The sequence below is a fragment of the Enhydra lutris genome, unplaced genomic scaffold (genome assembly GCF_002288905.1).
Source record: "Enhydra lutris kenyoni isolate GAN:26980312 unplaced genomic scaffold, ASM228890v2 scaffoldscaffold6, whole genome shotgun sequence".
In the NCBI taxonomy this organism is placed as follows: Eukaryota; Metazoa; Chordata; class Mammalia; order Carnivora; family Mustelidae; genus Enhydra; species Enhydra lutris.
Window position 1 is genome coordinate 25796685 of NW_019154090.1, and position 24565 is coordinate 25821249.

General features: G+C 57.2%; 2 protein-coding genes across 6 annotated transcripts in view; one reads left to right on the forward strand and one right to left on the reverse strand.

Moving 5' to 3' along the window:
• LOC111141728 (nucleolar protein 4 like) overlaps positions 1-15295 on the forward strand; it is a 129289-nt gene extending 113994 nt beyond the window's left edge. For both annotated transcript variants that reach the window (XM_022494517.1, XM_022494518.1), the window contains 6 exons: positions 3807-4084; positions 5985-6170; positions 6248-6439; positions 6678-6800; positions 7115-7316; positions 11476-15295. In XM_022494517.1, coding sequence (XP_022350225.1) covers positions 3807-4084; positions 5985-6170; positions 6248-6439; positions 6678-6800; positions 7115-7316; positions 11476-11696 — 1202 coding nt within the window. In that variant the 3' untranslated portion in view covers positions 11697-15295. The remainder of the gene's footprint in view (positions 1-3806; positions 4085-5984; positions 6171-6247; positions 6440-6677; positions 6801-7114; positions 7317-11475) is intronic.
• A 4255-nt stretch (positions 15296-19550) lies between these two features.
• The window catches only part of LOC111141404 (additional sex combs like 1, transcriptional regulator), an 80285-nt gene continuing 75270 nt past the window's right edge, over positions 19551-24565 (reverse strand). For all 4 annotated transcript variants that reach the window (XM_022493929.1, XM_022493927.1, XM_022493928.1 and 1 more), the window contains one exon: positions 19551-24415. In XM_022493929.1, coding sequence (XP_022349637.1) covers positions 21500-24415 — 2916 coding nt within the window. In that variant the 3' untranslated portion in view covers positions 19551-21499. The remainder of the gene's footprint in view (positions 24416-24565) is intronic.

Below are 24565 nucleotides of genomic sequence, written 5' to 3' on the forward strand. Positions count from 1 at the left end.
AGTGAGAGAGTGTGAGGTATAGAGAACTAGCTTTTTTTTTCCTAGCACCCACTCTCTATACCAGGTATTTATACCTTATAAATCCTATTTTACTGGCATGACACCCCTTTGGAAGGGAAATTGAGGCTCAGGAATGTAAAGTGGCATCTGCAAGTTCACACAGCCCCTGTCCGTCCCACTCCCCATCCCCTCTGCATTCTGTCTAAAATCCGCGGCCTCTCTGGTTGGCAGAAAGTGGACCCAAGTTGTTGGCAGCGCCGTGAGCAGCCGGCGCCCGGGCAGGCAGTGTAGACACGTGGTGGGCATGCTACGCTGAGGTGGCCTGAGCAGAGTGACTGGGGGCACATGCACTGTGACTCTTCTGTCCCTCCGGTGAGCGCTGCGTGTGGCTGGCTTTCCCCGGCCCAGCTGTGGTGTGGAGGCAGGAGAGCCGTGGCCTGCTCAAGGTCTTGGGTGGTTTTTTTGTTTGGGGGGATTTTTGTGGTAAATAAGTATAATGTTAAAATTGCCATTTTTTTTTTTCCGTATACAATTCAGCAGCATTAAGTACCTTGACAGTGTTGTGCGAGCAGCCCCATTATTTCCAAAATGCGGTTTTCATCACCCCAAACTTGACATCCACAAGGTAGCAGCTCCCCGTCCCCACTCCTCCCTGCCCCAGGGAGCCCTCAGATGTCTCCTGTCTCTGGGAAGGTGCCTATCCTAGACACTGCGTGGAAGCAGACCGTCTGTATCCGTCCTGTTGCACCTCTTTCACTCGGCGTGATGTTTTCCAAGTTTCTCCGCGGTGTAGCAGGTCTCAGCACTTCATTCCTTTTTACGTCTGAGTGGCATTTCAGTGCACGGACAAGACCCCACTTTGTTTTATCCATTTATTTGGTGAGGTTTTTCAGAATGTAAACAATGTAAGTCAGTCATTAATCGTTTACAATCTGGATATTTACAGAATGGTGCAGACTTCCGGTTTCTTCTAAACACTGGGAATGCGTGATCTGGTTTCCTGGTAGCGCACGGTCCCACCTGCCCGGCCACTTCCCTGGCTAGCCGAGGGCAACATCTGAGCAGAGGGAAGCAGGGTGCTCCGAGCAGAGCTCATACCTGGGGCTGGCCGGCTGAGCAGCACAGGTGCATGGTCCCAGGGCGAGGGGGTCGGCAGCTCCAAGACTGCCGACCACCCTGGGCTCCTGAGCTGCAAGAGGCTGGGGAGTTGGCCTCCCTCCTCTGTCCCCCGCCCCCTCCCGGAGAGGTTTAGGGCAAGGGAGTTCCCTCCTCCCAGGAGGTAAGCTGGTCAGGGAGGCAGGTGGTTGGGAGGCCACGTCTGAGCCTGTACAGGGGTGGGGCACTATGGGAGGCTGTGGGCCCGATGCCCATGCTGAGCGCTGGGACATTGGCTCACTGTGTGCCAGGCCTGGTGCCCTCCTAGTAAGCCCTCCTCTTGGAGGAGGACAAAGCCCTCCAAGGTCAAACAGCCGGCCTATTGGAGATGGTGCCGGGCGTGAAGTCTCAGCTCCAGGGTGGGCTAAGAATGGGCTCCTGCTAGAGCAAACAGGAGCTCACGTGATTAGCCAGTGTGGGTGTCTGTCCTGGCCTTCCAGCTCCTCAGCTCCAGAAGGCTTCTCCAGCACCAGGTCCTGCCCTGGTGGGAGGTGGGCAGCTGTCAGGACTCAGCCCAGGCCAGGCTAAGGAGGCCTGAAGTATCCCCAGGAGGGAGGGACACCAGATTCCTCAGGGCTGTGACTGCTTCCTTCCTAGGGACAGTGGAGGAAGCCTGCCCTGAGGAGGCAGCATTGAGCCAGGCCTTGAAGGCAGACTCAAATGTTCTGAGCTGGAAGCAACAAGGCAGGCAGACAGCAGAGCCCAAGCAGAGGCCTGGAGACGTGAGGCCCTGCGGTGACCAGCAGAGGGGGACAGGGCTACAGAAGTCCTGGGACTAAGAACTCAGTGGGCCGGGAGTCTGGCCTATGTTGTTGTGTATTACTCAGCGGGCTGTGGAGAACAGGAAGGTTATGGGGTGATGAAAAAGGTGGGGTGGAGACCGGGGTGGGGCTGAGGGGAGGGAGGGCAGCCGCTGACTCCCCTGTGGTTCAGTAACCTGCCTTGCTCCCTCCAGGAGGGCTGGCACCTGGGTTGTCATCATGACTCTGTTTCCCAGCCTGGGGCTGGGACTGGGCCAGCCTGCAGTAGGTGCTCAGTAAATGCTGCTGGGTAATTTGTTCATTCCACAGCCATCTAGCTCGGTCGCTGGAGATACTGCGGGAGGAGAACCTGGCACTTAAGTGATGGAGGAAAAGGGGGAGGCGGATGGGTGGTGAGGGCCCAGAGGTTGCAGGGCGGGCGTAGGGTGGGGACGGACTCTGGGGTGAAGCCGGGCCAGCAGGGAAGCTGTGGGGCGGTGAGCCTGAAACTGACCTGCAGGAAGATGCGGGGAGCAGTGGCTGCCCGGAGGAGGAGGAGGAGGAGGAGGAGGAGGAGGAGGAGGAGGAGGAGGAGGAGGAGGAGGGGCAGCCTGGCCCAGGGGACCTGCGGCTGCTGAGGGGGAGGGGTGCCACTTCACCGCGGCCTTTCCCATCCCCCTCTGCCCGGGGCTCGGCGGCTTGATGGGCAGCTCGGCCCCGCCCCTGGGCGGCCGGGAGCCCAGCGATTGGTTGGGGCGCTAGAGCCGCTCGGTCGCCATGGGGACACTCCGGCGGTGCGCGTGCCCAATGCCCAACCCCGGGGACTAAATCTTCATAATCTGCTGCCTAGGAGAGTGGGGGTGGGGTCTTGAGCGACCCTGGCCTGGGGGAAGGGGCGGCCTGGGAGGCGGTCTGGGTCTCGCCGTGGCAGCTCCTCCCCCAGCCGCTCTGGGTGCTGGTGCCGAGTAGCCCGGGCCACCGGGAACCACGCGGTACTCACCTGACAGTGACCCCGGGAGCTCGAGGAGCTTTGGCCTCTGCCTCTGCCGTCTCAGCTGATCAAGCAGGAGGCTGGGCCTCGACTCCGGAGAGGGGCCTGGAATTTTATCGGAAAATGTCTAGCCCCTTCGTTCAAGTTTGTCTCCCCGGATTCCCCAGGCTGTGCTGTGCTCTCCGCAGCAGGGGGCGCCCGCAGCAGAGCTTTGTTGGGCTGTCACCTCTGGAAGGCAGTGGTGGCCCATTGAGATGCAGGGAATGCAGACCCCAGACACTGCAGCCTTGGCTAGGGCTGTCCAAGGCCACATGGCCTGGCACCAGAGGCGGCTGCTGGGGACAGGCTGCGTGTGGGTAGGCGGCAGGACCACTGGGCCTGTTTGCAGCATGGAGTGGGTAACTGAGGGGTGGGGGGCACAGTGGGGCATTAACCCTTTCTCCTTAGCAAGCCTGCTTGGGGGAGAGGGTGTGAAGGGGCAAGGCAGTGGTGAGTTAAAGGAAGCGGTGGTGCTGGTCCGGCCCCAAGCGACCTCTGGGGTGTCCAAGGACCTCTGGCAACAGCAGGCTTGTCGGACTTGAGGCTGTAGCCACTCATGGCCAGGCCCTGGAAGCTGGGCCTCCCTGGAGCCTGGGTGTAGTGGCGTGGGGGTGGAGTGTGGGAGACCAGCATGGCCTGCACCCCCCATGGCTGCTTCTGCCCTGACAGCCTGGGCAGGGGGACCCTGCATCAGGCGGGGGCAGGGCTAGCTTCTCAGAGCCCCTAAAGGGGACCGCTGTGCTCACCTCCTACCCAGAGATGCTGGTGAAGACAAGATGGGGCCAGTATTCTCTGTGGCTGCCATGGCCATGACGCCCCCGGGGGCTTTAGGGGACAGTAGATGCTGCGCTGGAGCCTTACACCCAGGCCTCTCGTTCCAGATGACTCCTCCTCTGAGAGTGGCAGTGGCAATGGCTCCTCCACCCTGAACCCATCCACCTCCAGCAGCACGCAGGGCGACCCCGCCTTCCCAGAGATGAATGGCAACGGCGCTGTGGCCCCCATGGACTTCACCGCCACCTCCGAAGATCAGCCCATCAACCTGTGCGACAAGCTCCCGCCGGGCACGGCGCTCGGCACGCCCTCCTACCCCTCCGACGGCTGCGGCACCGATGGACTGCGGAGCCGTGTCAAGTATGGGGTGAAGACCACCCCTGAGGTGTGTGGGGCTGTGGGCCCCCCCGGAACCATGAGCCTCCTCCTTCCTGTGCAGCGCGGAGTGGTGGAGGCTGACATGAAATCATCTGTGTCCAGAGCTGTGATGTTGAGGCTGCTATGCCCTGTGTTCTGTGGAGGCTCTGGAATGAGATCACACAGGGTGTGACCTTCTTTAAGCCTATGTCACCAGCTGTGAAGAAGCCTTAGTGGAGGTGGTGGGTGACGTGTGGCCTGTCCCCTCTATCCCAGAACAAAGTCAGCTGCAAATTCAGCAGCATGGGGCCGCACTGAGCACGGAGGCCCTGCCTTTTGTGGCTACTTTGCATGTTTGTCCCCATTTTGCAGATGGTGCAGAGAAAGAACAAGGCCTCTGAAGCCCCAGGGATGTGGCTGTTTGAAATTAGGTAGATCAGGCTGATGGGTGCACATGGGGGAAGGGTGGCCAATGCCGGTGCTCCCACCACCAAGCACTGCCCCCTGCCTTCGGCAACCCCCACCACTTCTGCAAGTTGCCTCTGGGCCACTAAGGTTTCCTGCAGTGGTACGCTGAAGCACTGGGCATGGGAACTCTCTCAGCAGAGTTTTCTCCTGCCAGGGCTGCAGGGCCAGAGGTGACTTTGGGAGCCCTGCACCCCTGGGCGCCAGCCATGTACCCCTACACAGTTTCCTCCCCTTCCCTGGGCCACCTGCTGCTGCAGAGAGCATGAGGTGGGGGCCAGGCCTTGCCTCTGATGGCCTGTCTCACGGGAGAATTCTTTACAGATGAGGGAGTGTTCAGTTGTCACTGTGTGTCCGAGCTCAGGCCACGGAGCAGGGGCAGACCTAGCCGCTCCCTGCACTGAGCAGAGGGCTGCAGAGGGGGAGTCTGCTGCCATGACCTCAGGCCACGTGTGGGCCACGAAGTGAGATGGGGCATCGGTGCCACCCGCAGCGTGTGTCTTGTGGTTCTGTCTCCTCTGGCCCCAGCAGAGGACTCGGCTAGGGAATGGCTTGGGAATGTGACTTGCCCAAGGCCCGGGAGGTCTTCTGACTCTCCACAGCAAGTCTGGCGTGACCCAGCAAGAGGCCAGAGGACCTGGTGTGTGGATCAAGAGCCGAGCACCAGGCCCGGGGCTCGGGGAAGGCTGACCCCTTGTGGACGGTCACAGGAAGCCTGATGGTGGCAGCTACTGTGGGACTGGGCGCCTGTCCATGTCCATCTTCATCTGTTTGCTCTACAGCAAGAGCGGTGTTCCCCAGAAGAGGCTTACTCTGGGAGGAGTTCCCGCGGTGGGAAAAGACAGCGGGGTTCCTTTGCTGGTGGGCCAGGCCTGGTTCCCACTCCCCCTTCCTACACACACACTCTGTGTGGGGGCTCACAGGGCTCCCTGGGGGGCGGCAACAGACAGGAGAACCCCAGCCCGGGAGCTTCGGGAATGTACTCTGCCTAATGGACCTGTCGCCTTGGCTGGTTCCTTCTCCCAGCCCATCTGCTCCTCCTCCCTGACAGCATGCTTGCCGCCTGCGTGACAGCTCGGTTGCCAGCTCAGGGTTGCCGCCCCTTGGGATCAGGGAGGAAAACCCTAAAGCCAGAACCAGTCTTGGCAGAACCAGAAGAGGCTGGCTGGTGGTGGGACCCCTTCCCGCATCTGCCTGTTCCCTGCACGATGTGGCGGGTCCTGGTGTGCCCAGTACAGCGCTGACACCCCTGCTTGGCGCCTCCGGGGCCCCTGGCCTCTGCTGGCGCTGCTGTGGGCAGGCAGTCCTGCCTCTGGCCACCCGGGGAGGGGAGGCGACACAGGCCCTCGAAACTGTGGCTTGTGCGGCAGCCGGGTGTGCTCACCATTCCAGTCCCTTAGCTCACCGTGGCTGTCAGACCGAAAGTGGGCCCAGTCTGACCCTCTGGCCCTTGCCTCTCTCAGTCGCCCCCTTACAGCTCCGGGAGCTATGATTCCATCAAGACTGAGGTCAGTGGCTGCCCTGAGGACCTGACGGTGGGCCGGGCCCCCACAGCAGATGATGACGATGATGACCACGATGACCACGAGGACAATGACAAGATGAACGACTCCGAGGGCATGGACCCCGAGCGCCTCAAGGCCTTCAATGTGAGCACCGGCAAGGGATGGGCAGGGTGGGGGCCACAGCCACGGCCAGCCCTTCCCACAGCCCATGTCTCCCACAGATGTTCGTGCGGCTCTTTGTGGATGAGAACTTGGACCGCATGGTGCCCATCTCCAAGCAGCCCAAGGAGAAGATCCAGGCCATCATCGAGTCCTGTAGCCGGCAGTTTCCCGAGTTCCAGGAGCGGGCCCGCAAGCGCATCCGCACGTACCTCAAGTCCTGCCGGCGCATGAAGAAGAATGGCATGGAGATGGTGAGCCCCATCTCCCTTCCCGCGGGCCTCCAGCCAAGCCCCAGAGCCCCTGGGTGGCCCGCGGGCCAGACACCTGCCCTCCATCCAGCGATCCCAGACACACAGAGGGAGCTGAGGGCCCAGAACAGCTACTCCGCTGCAGAGATCACGGGCCCAGAGCCCAGCCCTGTGTCAGCACCCGTTAGGGCAGGGGTCTGGGTCAGCCCTGATGCAGGCTCTGTCCCTGTTCTGCCTGCAGACTAGACCCACGCCTCCCCACCTGACCTCGGCCATGGCAGAAAACATCCTGGCAGCTGCCTGTGAGAGCGAGACGAGAAAAGCAGCCAAAAGGATGCGCCTGGAGATCTACCAGTCCTCCCAGGTACCTGCTCTCCAGCAGGGTGAGAGCGCGGCTGGCAGTCATGCCGCAGACCCCCAGCCAGGCCAGCCGGGTGCAGGGGAGTGGGGGGGGTACGGCGGACAGACAGAACTATGGTGGGGTGAATGCGCCCGGCACACAGGCCCTGCACTCCTCCGAAGTGTGGCCTCTGGGTGTTTTTAGCTGGGTGGGAACAGATCAACTCTGGCCCCCAGACACAGGAGCAGAGTTCCACAGGGCATGGCGCAGGGTCCCAGCGACAAGGGTCAGGACCTGCCACCCCTCTGATTCGTTCGCGCTTTCTGCCCCCTCTGCAGGACGAGCCCATCGCCCTGGACAAGCAGCACTCCCGGGACTCCGCAGCCATCACCCACTCCACCTACTCACTGCCAGCCTCCTCCTACTCCCAGGACCCCGTGTACGTCAACGGCGGCCTCAACTACAGTTACCGCGGGTACGGGGCGTTGGGCAGCAACCTGCAGCCCCCTGCCTCCCTCCAAACAGGAAATCACAGTAACGGTGAGTGTTGGGGGACCCAGGCTATCTGGGTACGCAGCGCAGCCTCAGGGAAGGGGGCCGGGCAGGCAGGGAAGCGGAGGCCAGATGGGAAGGTGAGGAAAACTTCAAGCGGTTAAAACACAAAGCCTGCCTGTCCTTTCTTGTCTCCGAGGCGGCTAGCTCCAGTGCTGGAGTGGATGCCCTGCCGGGCTTCTCCCTGCCTCAGCTCCTCGAGGGCCACCATGAGCTCCAAGTTGCAGCCAAAGCCCTGCTCTACCTGAGCTGCATCCTCTCCACACCCCTGCTTTACCCACGATGACCAAGGCTTAGTGAGATGGTCACTGGGAATTGGTGGCAGAGCCAGCATCTAGCCCAGGTGCAGCCCAGTTCTGCTCTGGCCTGGCGGGGGGCGGGGGGAGAGGGGGCGCACCCGAGTGGCTCTGGGCAGGTCACTGCCTTCTCCAGGCCTCAGCTCATGCCCCTGCACTATGGAGCCCTCTCTGGGTCCCCTGGGGCCTCAGTAAACCATCCGTTCTCCCTGCTCCACCCCCTGAAGCTGGTGATACCCTGGGTGCTCCCCATGGTACTTCCCAGGTGCCACTGATGCAGATGGGACGCAGACCTCCCTATGGTGTCAGGTGCTGCCCTGAGTGGGAACTAGAGTGGGGCCCTCTGGAGTTTGGGGTGGGTGGGGATGAACTCAGGGCCTCTTGGGCTGAGCGCTTGGATTCTGTTGTGTGTGTGATGGGAGCCGCTGATAGGTTTTAAGCAAAGGAGGGCTGCGAACTGCACTCTGCCTGCCCCCGTGATGAGACTGAATTGGAAGGACAGGAGGCAGAAGTTATATGCATGGAGGGTCATTCAAAGACGAAGGGGGGTGAGGAGGAGAGCTGAGGGTGACCCCAAGTTGCCTGAGTAGGTTGGAAGAAGGTGCCACCCACAGGCCAGGAAACATTGGTTTGAGGTCTTAGCTGAACGTGCCTGAGAGTTCCTTTTAAGCCCTTGTCATTGGCTGCAGGAGACCCTCACTATTCCCGCTCATCAAGGGAGGGGCTGGCCCCCTACCCGCGGCGGAAAGCCCAAAGCCCCCTCTGCTCGCCTTGCCCCCTACCAGCAGGAAGTGTGTGCAGGTCCCTGGAAGGCTCCTGCCTGGGCTTAACTTCTCATCCCTTCCTAATGCGTCTTCACCTAAACTAAGAGGCTGCCTGGCCTTAATCCCCGAAGCTGAAGCCAGAGCGGCCGGCCGCGGCAAGGCGGGGGGCGGCTGTCCCAGAAGGGCTGCTTTTCTTCCAGGAGTAAGAGCCATCTGACAGCCCTGCCGAAAGGGGACCCTGTTACGAGTATCCGAAGACAGGTCCCAGAGCAGGGGGGATAGGACCCCTAGACAGACATGGCGAGCCCGAGGCTCCACACTTCCCAGGCCACAAGCGATGGGGACCACCGCCCCCCGCCCCACCCGGTGCCCCACAGCACGGCCTGTCTCAGGGCTGCAGCCGCCAGGGAAGGTAGTGGGCCTGCTGCCCTCTGGGCCCTATTCACACCTGCCAGAGAGGCTCCAGCAGCGCCCAGCTCTCCCTTTTTAGGGAGGCAGCTGGCTCTGCCCTGTGCTTCCCAAGGCCTCTGCTCCCTTCTGTAAGCACCCTGCTTCCTTAGAGGTGGGTGGGGAGGTCACTGAGGCGGGGATCTGCTCATTCACCTGGGGCAGCCCCTGTCCTGGGAGCACTGGCTCAGAGCCCAGCAGCTGGAGGAAGACCGCCGGTGGCTGTCCCAGTCCTGCTGCCCTCCCCAGCGGCCATCGGCCCCATCAGCCATCCTTCAGTCACACTGGCGCCTTGGCAGGGCCGCCCTGCTGGTGGCCCAGAGCACCTCACTGTGCTCATCGGCGGGTGTCAGTGGGAGATCCAACTGAGCTTCCACAGAATCCGTTTGGCCTGCCTTTCCTGGGGGTGCTGGGCGACTTGCGCCCCCTCCCGCTCCTCCAGCAACCACCCCTGAATGTCAGCACCCGAGCCTGCAGGAGGATGGCTCCAGAGCAGATGGACTGCGGGAGATAGGGACAGTCTCCTGCCCAGGCCCTAGCTACCGTCCAAGAGAGACAGAAGGACAGCTCTGAGCACAGGGCGGAAGAGAACAAGGTTGGGGATCAGGGAGAGAGGAACCCCAGAATCGGTTCACACCATCTATGGCAGGTGGCTTCCGCCCTCCTCTGCTGTCTGGAGGACCCACCCCGGGGCCAGCCCTGCAGCATCCAACAATCGGCAGAGGCACCCCTGCTCCCAGCCTGTCCCTGTGGCCCTTTGGCCACCCAAAGAGGAATTTACCACCTGCTTGGCTGCTGTTTCCAGCCAAGTCACAGCCCTGCTCCTTCCACTTGCGTTTCATTTTAACAGACTTAGCTGCTCCCCTGACTCTCAATTCCAGGGACATCCCTTACTTAGCAAGCCATTTCCAAGGCTTCCTCCTTGATGTCCATGTGCTCTGGCCAGAGAGGAAACAGCCGCGGTGACGGATGGGCCCACCGCAGACTCCAGCCTCCTTCCCCACGAGGGGCTGCACCAGCTCTTTTCAGTGACAGTTTTTTCCACAGTCTCTCCCAGCGTGAGGCTTCCAGCCTAGCGGCCTCCAGTGACCAGAGCTCGTCCATCTCTCTCTGTAGCAGCGTAGAGGGCCCCCGTAGTGCCCCTGTAGATGCAAGAGTGAGTGGCACTGGCTGCCCGAACCCAAGGGGTCGTGGGGAGACGGCTAGGGAGCATGGGCAGGCGTGGGCAGACGGTCTCCCCGAGGATGCTCCAGCTCCCACACCCCCAGACACGCTCTTCTTTGGCTGTGTCCTGGCTCAACACCTCTAAAGAATGTGTTTCAAATTCTAGGAGCCTCCGTGACTCCTGGGCACCCATTCAGAAAGCCCTAAAACCTGTCTGGAAGCCTGTTCCCTGTGGGCTGGCAGCTCCCAGCCGTGCTGAGTTTCACGGGCCTGGCTCAGCCCCCAGCAGCCTCGAGTTCCGAGACTCAGGGATGTCGAACAGGTGCCTGCAGCGCGCCAGAGCACGCCTTGAGTTCAGGCGCCTGATTCCAAAGCCTGCCATGCACCTATGGAGCGGCCTGGGAGGGGCAAAGGGGAGACGACCTGCTGGTCCCCTGCCACACACACCCCTAGGAGGTTTCAGAAGACTTCAGGCTCCTTTGCTGCCGCCATCGTTCAGAGGCCAGAGGGGACTTCTCCAGATCGCGCCCCTGGGTCCTGTCCTGACCACCCCCGCCCTCACACACCTGCCCCGCCGCACCCGCCTTCCCCTCACTCAGCCACGGAGACCCCCTCAGAGGAGGGTGGGGGAGACTTCAGGGTGCCACGGTTCACCAGAAACAGGCTTAGCACCCACGGCTCCTTCCTCCAACTTGGCACTCCCAGCCACTCCCCTGCAGAATGTGGTCACTCTCCGGCTGGCCTAGCCCCAACGTCTCCCCAGCCAAGCAGGGCACCTGGCATTTCTTCTCCCCTCCCTTTTCTGAGCACACACACTGCTATTTCTTTTCCCAGTCTTCTGTGGTTCCACTCTGGCCTCTAGGGCTTTCCACATACTCGTGCCTCTTGGGGTGAGGTGCCTGCTTACCTGCAGGTGTCCTGAATACCCTCTCCCTGGAAAGCCACCCCGTCAGGGGACCAACAGCACGTGGCCATCTGCACGGCACAGGCCACCACCAAGGGCCCTTCTCACGGGGTCGGGCCCACACTTTCCCTCAGCTGCCGCCAGCTTCCAGGGGAAGCTCTGCTTTACCCCAGGGAGGGGAGTCTGGGGAGCACCGTCCACCTATGGTCCTCAGAAAGCTCCACAGTTGTGAGCACAGGTGTGAGCAGGGCCAGGGAGCTAGAGTCAGAGCCCCTGGCCACGGGCCACCCTGCTCATGTGACCCAGGGCAAACCTCCCACCACCAGGCCTCCCCAACTTCCACCTATCGACCATAAGGTCCCCTTCCCCGCCGGACTGCCCTGAGGGTTCGCATAGAACCCCACGTCTCATCTGCTGGTACCGGGCCCCATTCTAGGCACTAGGGTTCAGCTGTTGAGGTCGGAGCGCCTGAGCCACAGCAGGCCCCCAAGACGACGCACAGAGGGATGTCCCCTCCCGGATGCCACGTGAGGGTTCAGCTCCCCTCCTCACCTACGCTCTCCTCTCCACAGGGCCCACCGACCTCAGCATGAAAGGCGGGGCCACCACGGCCTCCAGCACACCCACGCCCACGCCCTCCAGCAACAGCACCAGCAGGACCATGCCCGCTGCCCAGCTCAGCCCCACAGAGATCAGCGCCGTGCGGCAGCTCATCGCCGGCTACCGAGAGTCTGCCGCCTTCCTGCTGCGCTCCGCGGACGAACTGGAAAACCTCATTTTACAGCAGAACTGACCCCGCGGCACCTGGAGTGCACTACCCTGGGGAAGGAGGCTGTCCCGGCCCGGCTTCTTGCCTCACCACTTGGTACATTTTGTTTTTTTGAAAGAGGTGGGATCCAAAAGAGCTGTTTCTAGCCACACACCAAGCACCTGCGACTTTGGGCACAAGGACACTTTTTTTTGGAATCTCACCACACGGGTGCTCTGACCTGCTTGGAAGAGGCCAATGGGGCAGCTTTGGAAGGGCTGGGGCTCCCCTGACAAGGCGCTGGGGACGCAGCTCTATTTAGAATCATCTTCGTGGACCCTGATGTTAGAATCCCACCCCCAGATAATTACCTTTCAAGTCTTAGGTGAGCAGAATTGCATATTTATTGAGAAAAACAAAGTGGACCCTTTCTTCCTCTCCCCTTAGTAATTTATTTTTCTGAAAATGGATTCTTTTGTGTTTGTACAGATTGCCAGTCTATGTCTGTCTGATCAGAAGGATGTATCCCTGTGCCCTAACATTCCGTATCACTACACTGGCGTGGGCTGGGGGCCAGCAGGGCGGGGAGCGGGGAGGTGGGCGCCGGGCTGGCTGTCCTCCTGAGCGCCCAGCGCCGCCAAGCCGGAGGACCTCACCCACGCCCAATGCGAAGCAAAGACAAAAATGGCTCCCCTACCCCCATTCCACAGACGCCCCAGTCACATGGTCTCCTGTGTTCTACCTCACACTCCAGCGTGGGCTTTTTCCAGGATGTGCCCTGAGCCCGTTCTGAATGGCTATCTATCTCCCGACCCCCCCACACAAGGTGTCTGCCTGGGAGGTAAGTCCAGAGGGGTGGCCAGGACCTGGAGCCAGAGAGGGCCGCGACCCTCACAAGCAGTAGCTTGCAGCCCCTTGGCCCCAACCCTCCCGGCTGCTCAGTGGGACAGAGTGCTGGGGGGAGCGGCTGCTCCGCAGGGCCCTTGCCCTCACCTGCCCCCAGGGAGCCAGGTCTGAACACTTCTCCACACAGGCCCAGGGCCCTCGGACACCTGCCAGAAAGGGCCTGTTTCTTCAGGGTGGGCCCCCAGCGGTCATGCAGCTACCGAACAGGAAAAGCAGCTGTAAGCTCCTGGTCGGACTGCAGCTCCTGTCCTCTGCCCCCGGAGCTGGAGTAAAGGGACCATCGATAGAAGTAGAGAAGCCACTTGGGTTCTCCGAGGACCTGCCCTTCTGGAGGGGCCAGTCCTGGAAGAAACCCACAATCCCTGGAGTGTGAAAAAGGGCAGAAAGAAAAGGCTGGCCTGGTTTCCTTCCTCCCCAGTAGGCACTTCCTCTTGCTCAGTGCAATACCTACCAGTGCTGCTAAAACCAGGGACTCACCCGGACCTCAGAAGGCCCCCGGGGCCTCTCCATGCAACACTCCGTAGCCATGACAGCAGCTCTCTGCTGCCCGCCCCTGCCCAGAGCTGGCAGAAGCCCTCTGTTGCCTTTCCTCCCTCAGAGCAAAGAGGCCCCAGGGGAGCCAGGGCTGCGTGGACCCTGGGACGGCCACAGCCACTAGACACCCAGAGCAGGTTCCCCTTCCCAAACCAGCTTCCTGCAGCTACCTGCTCCCCAGCACTATGGCAGACCACCCTCAGGAGGGCCAGGGAGGGGCTCCTGCATGGATGCCCCACCCCGCCTCAGACCCATGCCCGAGCTGTGGGCCTTGGAGCCACTGAAAGGTAGGGCGCCCCTCCCCGTGCTTGCTTCCAGCCCCCAGTAGTTGGGGACAGTCTTTCTCAAGTGGCCTCCAACGCCCCACCCAGCCACACCACCTCTGCCTTCCATCTGACCAATCTCCGGGCCTCTCTGGTCAGGACCAGGACACCCGAGTCTCCCCCCTTAGCACAGCACAAGCTCCAGTGCCCAAGGCCTGTCCCCCACCCCAACCATCCACACATCCAGCCCCACCTGCTCACTGCTACTCCCGGACGTTTCAATTTGTGTAAATATTTGTGTGTGTGAACAATACTACAAAGTAATCAGTAGGTCTTTTGCAAAATGTTACCCCAGGCAATTTGTGAGAATCTTAATGTTAAAAACTGGCAGAGACAATCGCCACCTTAGAATTCTTGATACCAACTGCTTAACTTGTCATTCCCCTTCCCGGAGACAGGTTCCCTAGCCAGGCAAGGATGCAGTGCTTTCCTCACAGACTGGAGCGAGAAGGGCTGGGAGGGGCTGCTGCCACCACCCCACAGAAGGGATTAGATCTAAAGATCATCCTAAATGTCGGTGTGAGAGTCCCGCTTTCCTGAGCAGGCCACCTCAGCCTGCGCAGGCGCACTGGTGTGAGAGGAAGGCCTTGCGGGCCGGGGCTCCCCACGGCCCCTCTGGGACAATGGATTCTGCCACAGTGCCCTCACCACCTCTGTGGGCTCCTTCCCTGTGACGGCAGAATCAGGAGCAAGTCACTGTGTGGAAACAGCACTCTGTTAGCTCTTTCAGTCAGGGAACTTGTTCTGTTTTGCTTTAGTTTTCAAAGATGCAGCTTCACCCCCTCCCCCCTGCTCCTGACTTGGAGAACACCGAAGAGCTGGGTCTGCAGGACCTAGCTCACTGCTGTCCCACCCCCATCCCTGTCCTCACCCTCACCCCAGGGACTGCCTTCTCCCAAAGGGAGCTTCCAACGCCCTGCCCCACAGCCATTTAAAATTCTCACAGAGGGCCTCAGGGCACAAATTCTCCATTGGGGATCCTAAGCTAAAAGGTAACTCAAGAGTAGAAGACACCAATTCAGAGTCTTTGCAGGGGGCTAAATCCAGCAGAAGGGTAGAATCAGGAGAAATGGAAATTTGGTCTTCATGGTAGACATCTATAGACCAGTAATGGTGTGACCCATCTGAAATTCATTTTACCGTCACCTCCAGTACAGTCTGTACCCCAGGACCGTGTTGGGGGGGGAGGGGGACAGGAGGGGGCTAGCAGGGTTTTCAAGGATTTCAAACAGGTGGAACCCGGCCATCCCTATTCCTAAGGGCCACTTAACGACTCCAGGGGTGGTTACAGGATTAACTACCAGTTCATTTTCAAAAATGCTGCTTTGAACTCAGAGGGTTGATACTTTTAATTTGTAATTTTTTGTAAAACTTTTTACAAGATAGTAAAGTATTTCACCAGAATACCAGTTTCAATCCGTCCATGGTCTGATTTTTATATAATTTAGTGGTGCTTTAGAAACTTTGTTTTTGTTGTTTCTGAGCTAAACAGCTCAATCCTTTTTCGCCTGTATCTACCTAAGACCAATGTGAACCTTTGTATTTTTGCTCCTAATTTTGGACTCAGTGAAAGTGTACTGTTTACATGTACAGACGCCCCAGTCCCTGTGTGTTCTGCAAGACTCGCTCTTGAGGAGGAAGGTGCACCTCACTAAGCTCATCTGCTTAGCAAAGCCACAAAGCAAAAACCTCTCTTTTTACCTGTGTTTCCACCTAAAAACAAAAACGAAAACCCTACACCACATAGAACTCAAGATTTGCTGAAAAATACTTTTTCTAAGCTCAGAAAAATCTCCGTGCGGCAGATGGCCCATACGCCTCTGTGGTGTGGTCCGTTAGGAGCAGGGGGCAGCGCCAAGATGTCCCAGCAGCTGCGGGGGGCGGGGGGACCTGCGCGGACTCCAGGAGCATGCAAGCAGGACTTCACGGCAGAGCTGTGGGGCAGTGGAGGTCTCCAGGCAGCTTGGCGGGGGTGGGGGGGGGGGGGGGTAGGGGGGTGGTTCAAGGTGACTCGTGGGACCTTCAGGGTCAAGCCACCTAGGATTTAGGGACAACCCAAGAGGCTGTCAATCCTCCAGTATAAATTAGATATGTTTTGGGAGAGCGTGAATTTCTTATCGGAGATGAGGTTTTAGGACTTCCCAGTGCAGATGGTACAAGCATTCCTTCAGGGATCCCCCCTGGAGGCAGCTTGCTCTGGAGGCATGACCTCTGAGGAGGGGCAGGGGGCTCCAGACGGTAAGCATATGGCACTTAAGACAAACCGCGGATGGCACCAACTTTTAAAGGTGACTCTTTATTACTTAATCAATGGCTACACCTCTAAATTATATTTTTACAGATATGCACCTATGCAACTTAACGTGGCTCTTCTAAGCAGGTGATGACTTCCTCCTCGATGCTCTATAAAAATTGTGTTCTATATAGTGAGTTTTTTCCAGTAAATGTGGCTTAATATTTTAATTCTTAGAATGTGTCTTCTCTATGTGATGCAACTAAATTCTGTTTGTTTGTGGAATGACTAGCACAGGCCAAGTCCCTCTCCCTCACTTAACAAAAGACCAATGAGCTGTTAATCGAGCTGTTATCTCCATGGTATTACTTGCTAAATGCACTGATTTCATAAGTATGTGGAATCCTTTTTCTTTTGAATCTGTATATCATATATAAGACTGAATCTACTTAATAAACACTGAATAACAAACCGGATGCTTCATTCCCACCGTGTCCTCTCAACAGCCCCGCCAGCCAGCCCTCTTCCTTGCACACCTGTGGAGGGCAGCACCGACCCGCCCTTCTGCTAGTAAGTAGACCACCTTTCCCAGCTGGCACGCTAGCCCACCATGGAAGGCCCTCGGTAAACTTTCCTCAAACGAGTAAGCCTGTCATTTCTTTTCACACCTAGCCCACTGGAAAGAGAAGGAAACGAAACTTTACTAACACTCGTTGGGTGGCAGGAGCAGGTGGCCCATTCCCGGGGGAACAGTCCCCCTGCAGGTGTGCGCCCCCCTGCTCCTCCGGCCCCACTAAAACCAGGCTCACGCCCACCGGCCCCTCAGTGCTGGCTTGGAAGACTGAGGGCCGTTAACCTGCAACACTTGACGTTCCGTTTGACCCCAAACTCCTGAGCCCTCCTTAAGGGAAAAGGGCTGTTTACTTGTGCACAGACTTTTTTTCATCCTGCATATATCATTTAGGCTACACCTTGAGGAAAACTTCCAGGAATATGGCTGGGGGCAAACCTGTCATGGGTTTGAAAAAACAATTCTGCAAGTTACAAGCATAAAGGTTAGTTTTAAAATTGTGTGTTCAGATACACAGACACACATTACATTGCAGTTTTTATGATGTTTGTTTTTTGTAGTGGCAGAATCTTTAAAACTGAAACTCTATACAATACCCTAATATATGAAATAGATAAAAAGAAAGGGGCGGTGGCTTGAAGCCACCACAGCCAGGGAACACAGTGTGGGGCCAAGGTTCTTAAGATTAGCAGGGACCGTAAAGCCAAAGACAGCAGCTATGTGCCTCTCTTCACACAACGTAGGAACCAAGGGCAGCAATACCTCAGTGATATCATGAAACGACTGTCCTAACCCAAACTATCCCCGCTGAGAATCACCAAGGGACCATGAAAGCCCCAGGACCTGGGCCAGCGTATCGGAAGCCCAGCCCCACTGCCCGCAGAGCTCACCAGCGCCAGGAAAGCACTTACCTCCAGATGAAGGACTGGCAGCTCCACCGGACAGGACGGGACAGGACGGAACAGAAGCTCCAGGATCGAAGACGAGGAGGGGACATCGCTCAAGGACAGAGAAGCGTCGCTTGATCCCTGGCTTCTTTACACGGGGCCCCAGGACCACTGCTGTCAGCAGTGGACAGGACATCACCAAACAGGAATGCCCCCACAGGAATGGTGAACTCAAATTTATTCGGTGACAAAACAGGCAAACCTCCCTGTCCTCAGGGAGGGGAAGGGGAGAACATGCACCTAAGTGCAATTTTAAAGTAATGATGAAAAGGGTATTATTAAGCTAAGCGAAATAAATCCGAGAAAGACAATTATCCCACTCATGTGGAATTTAAGAAGCAAAACGGAGGAGCATAGGGAAAGAGAGGGAAAAATAAAATTAGATGAAATCAGACAAAGCTTGAGAGACATTGAACTCAACAAACAGGGCTGCTGGAGGGGAAGGGGTAGGGGGATGGCGTAGCTGGGCGATGAGCATTAAGGACGGCACGTGATGGAATGAGCACTGGTGTTCCGTGCCACTGATGAATCACTGAAATTTACCTCTGAAACTAATATACATTAACTGAACTTAAATTTAAAAAAAAAATAAAATGATCATGCACTACGGAAGCCCAGTTTACCAGAAACCTAAGAATCCTTTACAAAGTCCTCACTCCCCTCCTGGATCTCTTGGATAAACCCAGATTCTATGAGGTTTATTACCAGTCAGGGGGCTCTTAAATGCAGGGTCCCAGCTGCCTCAGGAGTCGATGAGCCTTCTGAAATAGTTTGCCCAACTTCACATGGATGTGCCTTGCTGGGGGAGAAGGTCTGGAGAACCTGTCGGGCTCTCCAAGGAGTCTGTGTTCCCAGAAAGGTTAAGGGCCACTGCACAGACAGCTGTCTCTTTTTCACTCTTACTTTCCTTGTAGGGCTTTCATCTACATCTTTTGGTAGTTAGTACAGGCTTTCAAATTGATGCACGGAGACAAGAGGAAGGCATGGGGCACTGTCAACATTTGGTTTCAAGTCCTCATCTCCAAGGTCACAAACTCACTTCCCCCATCAGTTTAGTCGGTGCCCACACAGAAGCACAACACAGCCTGTGCCACCTCCTCTTGGGAGGCAAGCAGGCAAAGGCTCTGTCCCCCGAGGCCCCGATCATCAGCGGCTACTCTATTAGCGCACACACACCCAACTCACACATCACTCTCAAGTAGGATCTGACTTAAGAGCAGGATGGACGGAACAGTCACAATGCTCACCAGGCCAGTAGAATAATACTCTTTCCATATTCTGAAACATTATTAGGGTTTCCTCATCCTTCAGATCATGAGTTAGAATAGTCTCCCCTGTAAGGAACTCAGTCTCTAAACTTAGGACCGTGTATCCAACAACCAAAGCGTGAGGTCAAAAGCCAGATGTCCGTTGAGAGGCCACACCACCCCTCAGTGCACGAGGCCCACCTCCCCTCTGGGCCAAGGGGCAGGCAGGTGGCAGGAGCCATGCAGACTTCTACTCCAAGTTCGGGCAGCTACTGACCAGGTGCAAGTGAACAGTCTGGGGTACTTTCTATGTGCAAGGCGCTAACGAGGAAAGAATTACTGTCCCCATTCAGAGAGGCTGCCCCGCCCGGGCCACAGAGCTGGTGGGACGCAAGGCCTGCATGCGACCACCCCGTATTCTGCTGCCTCCTTGACAAGTAACCAGCCCTGGCTCCGAACATAAAGCTCCTGAGGACCAGCAAACGGGCCGCACCACAATGGCAACAGTACACACGCAGCATCGCCACCAGCAGCAAACAGCTCCCCAGAAGCTCAGGCACCACGGAGAGCCTGCTTTTACCAGTTCACAGGCCACAAGCTAACGGGAACGTATTTTCATTCACCAGTACTTCCAGCGTGTTTTTTCAACGCGTTATTTCTATGCTACGGTAGTTTCTGCTAAGCCCAGAATCGTGCACGTAAGTACTCCAGTAAGTCTGGGACTGGAGCCTGTCACCCTCAGGCCCCCTCCACGGGTATCCTCCGATGCCAGCACCCCCCTCCCAGCTGCCTGCTGTGCAGGGAGACAAGGCACTTATACTGACAGGTTTTTCAAAGTTGGAACAGGTCACCACCCCCACCGATCACCAGCCATCAGGAATCTCTTGGGGACTGTGCAGCTGGGATGAGTGCCCTCACCACTCTCATGAGATTTCTGCTCCCAGTCCATGCCGCCACACCCAGCGTCTAAAGGCCACAGAAAGTGGCAAGTTGGGACTTCAGCACTAACCTCACAATAGAGCTTCCAGGCCGAGAACACGGGCTCTGGAAGCAAGGTGAAGCCAGCTGGCTTCTGTGCTCCTGGCCTTCCTTCCCAGCCCAGCGGGGCGGCCACGCAAGACAACGGAGACCACAAGCGTGGGCTGTACAGGTTTATTTTTCCAAAACCACAAGAGACATACAAGAACAGTGCTTTCCCTGGGCAGCCCGATGGACCAGAACTGTTTCCACCTGTAGCCTAAAGGCCGCCGAAGATCCCACCAGAAGGAAGAAGAGGATCGAACACACCTGAGCCTCAACTCCCTGTCTTTGGTAAACAGACTCTGAAAGCTGACAACTCAGACGGGGCCAATACTGCAGTGACACCCCACGTGACTGCCAACCTTCTCACCCATGCTTCCGATGACAAAAACGCCACAGCAGATGAAATGGGGGTGGGGGAGGTCTTTCAGGTGAAACGAGACTTGCTGAGGTCACACCGATTTTCTACTTCACACTGAAGCACTCACACAGGGAAACCAAAGTCAAAAAGGAGAGCTCTCAACTCTGAAACGAGTCAAGGTGTAAGAAATCAGGCAGGAAGCAAGGCCAGGGCAGACAACTACGGAGATGTCTATGTGCTGGAGGTGTATGGAGAGAGAGGAAGGCAACAGGTGTGACTGCTTCTTCCCCAACCTGCTGTCAGAAGTGCATGAGATGGTCCCAGATATTGCTGAAGGCGGGAACCCCGGAGCCAGATCTGGACAGCCCTGCCTGGGGCCACCCACGGCACTCACCCTTGACTCCAGAGCCCTTAACACTGGTGGCGGTGAACTGTCACGTATGGCAGCGAGCGGCCAGTGGAAGGTCAGAAGAGTGGAGACGTGAGGGGCGAGACACGTCTGCTCGGTAGAGTGCGGGAGGGCTGGCCGCAGCTCTGCAGGCCATGGCGGGTCCACTGGGCGACCAGGACAGGGCACGGGGCTGCGCTGGCAGATCACACGTCAGTTGCTCCGCCCTCCTGTCGGGTAGCACCGGCGGAAAGAAACGCGCCACTTTAATGCGATGACGCCGGAGACGGTTAATAAGGGAGAGACACTTGTGTTCTCTGTACAATACATCCATTTACAGAATCGGCCAGTACTGTGTACAACATATAAATACATGATAAAACATTAGAGGTGCATAGAGCATACTTACAGAAGCCAAAAAGTTCACTTTATACATCCAAGGATAAAGAGTTAAAAATATAAAAATAATAAACACACACTGCTTTGAAATGTAAAATGACTTTCACATACACAGGTGCGTGGAGATGCCCACTCCCATCGAGTCCAGTGACAGGGAGTATGTTAAGCAGAGGAATTCACCTGCCAAACATCTGGACATCTGCCTCACAAGGTCTACAGGTGGCATTTTAAGAGCAAAGACAACCCTATGCCCAACCCCATTGTCCGAGCAAGTCTATTCAAGGTTCCAAAAGCTCCTGCAGGCCAGTGAATTGTACTGAGACAGGAAGGTCTCAAATTTGCTTCGGCAACAGAACCAAAGGTCAGACTGGCTCCTGTCAACTGGCCAATGACTGAACTGTGACCCTGAGGTCAGCAGGTGCTTGGGCCCCCTAGTGGGCACTGCTGGGAGTTACTTTAACCCTGTGTTGGCTTCCCCAGGTACCGGCTCCCCCAGAGGGAGCAGCAGAAGGGAAGATGGCAGGGAGGGGGCAGTGGAAGACTGACATGCCTACTCAGTTCGGGCAGGTTAGTTCCCCTGATGGAGAACACAACCTTCTTTCTTCAGTTTCAAGTCCCTCTGGGTGTCAAGGCTGGCTCCCCACACCACACCAGGCTCTGTCTGCACAAGAGCTCAAGCTGGCCAGCCGGCCTTGGGCAGCCCAATGCTTTGCCCCGCAGGAAACCCTTCCAGCAGACCCAGAAGAGTTGGTAAGTGACAGAGGGGCTTTAGCACTACAAATTTTAGGGAGGGGCAAGAGTGATCTTGCCTGGAGAAACAGAGTCTATTATATCAATGATATCCTGTATACAGATGTAAGATCAATCATTATCAAAATACGCACACTAAATATACAACTTTTCCCATGGCCATAATTTATTATCTCACCACAAGGCACAATACACAGAGTTTTGAGGGTCCAATACAGTCGTCATGACAGAACGCACCACAGCCCTGACACATGATCATGGCTTTCAGGCTGCACGCACACTGGAGCGAGATGCTTTCCACCGTGCTGCTGTCAGCGAACATCTGCAAGGAAAGGGATGCGCTGTGGCTCGCACTGAAGTTTGCTTTGTGGCTCAGCTGCACCACACTTCCAGCAAGGCCTTTGGGAAAGGTGGGGGAGCTGGAGGAGTAATTAAAGCTGGTGGAACTTAGCTGGAGTTTGGAAAGCTTCCCATAAAATGCCTGTTTGATATTGAGTTGGGAGGGGATGGAGGAAGGCTCCAGAGGCTGCCCAGGCCCTTTACCAGGCTCTCGGGGTAATTTCCAGAAGGGCAGGTCAAGGACAAAGGGCATCCCTTGCAACTGATCCACTAGCTCCCGAGGACCAGGCCCAGTGGCATTTCTGTTCTCGGCATTTGCTTTGAGAGGACTCCCCCCAAAAGTCTTCTCGCTCTTAATGCCACCGACAGAGATAGTTGGTGGCTTTGGAGCCCAGTCTTCTCTGGCTGTCTGTACCCCACCAGACACAGAGTTTTTGCTTGGCCCCGACTTCCGACTGGGAAAACCAGGAGGGGCATCAGCGGGCAGTGGCATTGGCTCCACAGGTCTGGGGTGCTGAAGGGCTGCAGCCTCATTCCTGGGGCCGAAGAGCTTCTTCCCTTGGCCTCCAGCACTGCTCTGACTACCCAGGGCCCGACTTGTCTGATCGGGATCCAGGGAGGTTGTGTTTGGAGATGAGAAACAAGGGGCTCTCGAGGTAGTGAGATTTCCGGGGCTTCTGGCTGGGGTAGCATTCAAATTACTGCACTGGGACACGTCACCGGCTTCCTTATCTTCCAAACTAGCAGGAGAAAACTGCTCTTTGGAATCCACTTCTGCTTTCCCAGAGGCAGCCGTCAGCTCTGTCCCTGCATAGAGGGAGTCCAGACCCGGGACTGTCTTGGAAATCTTCTGGGGTGCTCCAGGAGCCTGGCTGGGCTCCAGCCTGGCAAGACCAGGGCTTGTTTCACGGCTCTCAGACAGAAGAGGCTCCTTTGAAGCTCTTACAGAACGGGAGCTGCTCTTGCCAACCACACAACTGTTTTCTGCCGAATCCTGCAAAGATCGCATTCCCAGGGAGCCGCCAAGGCTCTGCTCTTTCATAAGCGGGAGTAGTGGGGATTCTGGTCTGCCGGTGCCTTGGGCTGGAGGAAGAACCTTTTCTAGGGGCAAGTTACCCTGCAGCAACTGCATCACGAGTGGGTTAGTGGCCTCCACTGAGGACCCAGGCCTGCCCAGAGACATGAGCCTTGGCTGGTACTCGGTGCTAGCCAGCAGCAGGGAATCTGGAATCTTTTGGGGGGCTGCACATACACGAGACACCCAGCTCTGAGGAGTAGCCATGCTGTCTGTCCTTGTAACCAGACTCCGGTTGCCATTCACTTGGGAGAGTGAGGCAGAGTGGTTCCAAGAATGTTTCTCATCTGTGTCCACTGCCAAGGCTCTCTTCACGACAGTGGCCTCGCTGGAGTCAGCCTCGCTGCTGTCCTCAGACAGGTGGCCTTCAAAGTCAGAAGCTGTATCTGTGGACTCGCCATGAGGACTCAGTGCCTCAGAGTCTCCATTGATTCTCAACTTTTCACTTTCCACTGGGTTGCGGTCGCTGCCAGCGCCGTCATCAGCACACCCCTGAGAGGGCACTGTCCAGAGCAAAGGAGAGTGGTTAGGGGGGTCTAGCCCCTCCCGAGCTGTCAACTCCCCAGGTAACACAGAAATGAGGGGCGCAGCTTTCTCCCACTCTTCTACAGCCTGGGGCTCAACAGATGGGACACATTCCGAGTCTGGGCCAGGCTGTCCCACTGCCTCATCCTTTGACAGGCCGAGCACCCAAGGAGCAGCACCATCAGAGACGAGGGCCTCAGTTGTCAAGTCTTCTTGTCTAGTAGCACTTTCCCTCGTGGGTGGGCATGAATCACCAAGTCCCAATTCCTCATCACACCGTCTATCCTGCGGGCAACCAGCCAATGGCAATACAGTGGTGGAACTAGGAGTCACATTCACAGGATCCTTCATGATGGGGTGATCGTCTCGGTCTAGAGCCTGGCCAGGTCCTCCTTCCAATACAACATCCCCCAGTAGAGACTGCACAGGACCACTGTCTGGGGGAAGAGAGGGTCCACGATCCTCATCATCACTTTCCCAGGAAGTGGTACCAGGCTCATGTTCAGTTCTAACATACAGATGCAAAGCAGGCTGCTCAACTAATCTCTCTGGGGCTGGGGTTTGGGAGGACAGTGGGGGCAAAGCCTGGCAGGGCTGGTCCCCAGTGGGAGCAATGCGGAGTTGGGAAGCATCTTCTAGCCCACTTGTGAGGACATCTGGAACCCTCTGCCGTGGGCAGCTCTCCTCCTTTCTAAGAGCAACCAGGTCCTCTCTCCTGGCTTTGGACACGGCAGTCCCAGCCTGGATATGCTCCCCATTCAGAGGATGAGGCGGCAGTAGTTGTGTTCGCTGTAGATCTGACGCACACTCTCCAGGGGTGCCCGGGGTTCCGCTGGGCTCAGGGTGGGCACAGGCCTCACCACCATCACTACTGCCGCTGCCTCTGCCACCTCCCTCATCAGTGGCCCCGCCGCCACCTCCACCCGGGCCACCCCCCCCTCCGATGGCAGTGGTGGCCGCCTCTCGATGACAGTGGTGGCCTCTCGCCCCTCGGATTTGCAGAGCACGGGCTTTAATGTCTGCGAGGGTCCTGGCACCAGTCCAGCCCCGGCAGGAGGACTCCGTGATGGGGACGATGCGGGGGCATATCTGGTAAGTGGGCTGACCTTTAACCACCCAGGGTGGTTTGATACGTGAAAGTTGAATCTGCAAGAGAGGAATGGGAAAACAGTTTTAGTTGACTGGGTGATCTGACTTAGGAACTGTAGAACTAAACCAAAGTTCCAGTAGCTTAGGGGGCATGGCCTTAAGAATCAAATAATTTCCTTTAAAAATGAAATACTGGCAGTAAAATGG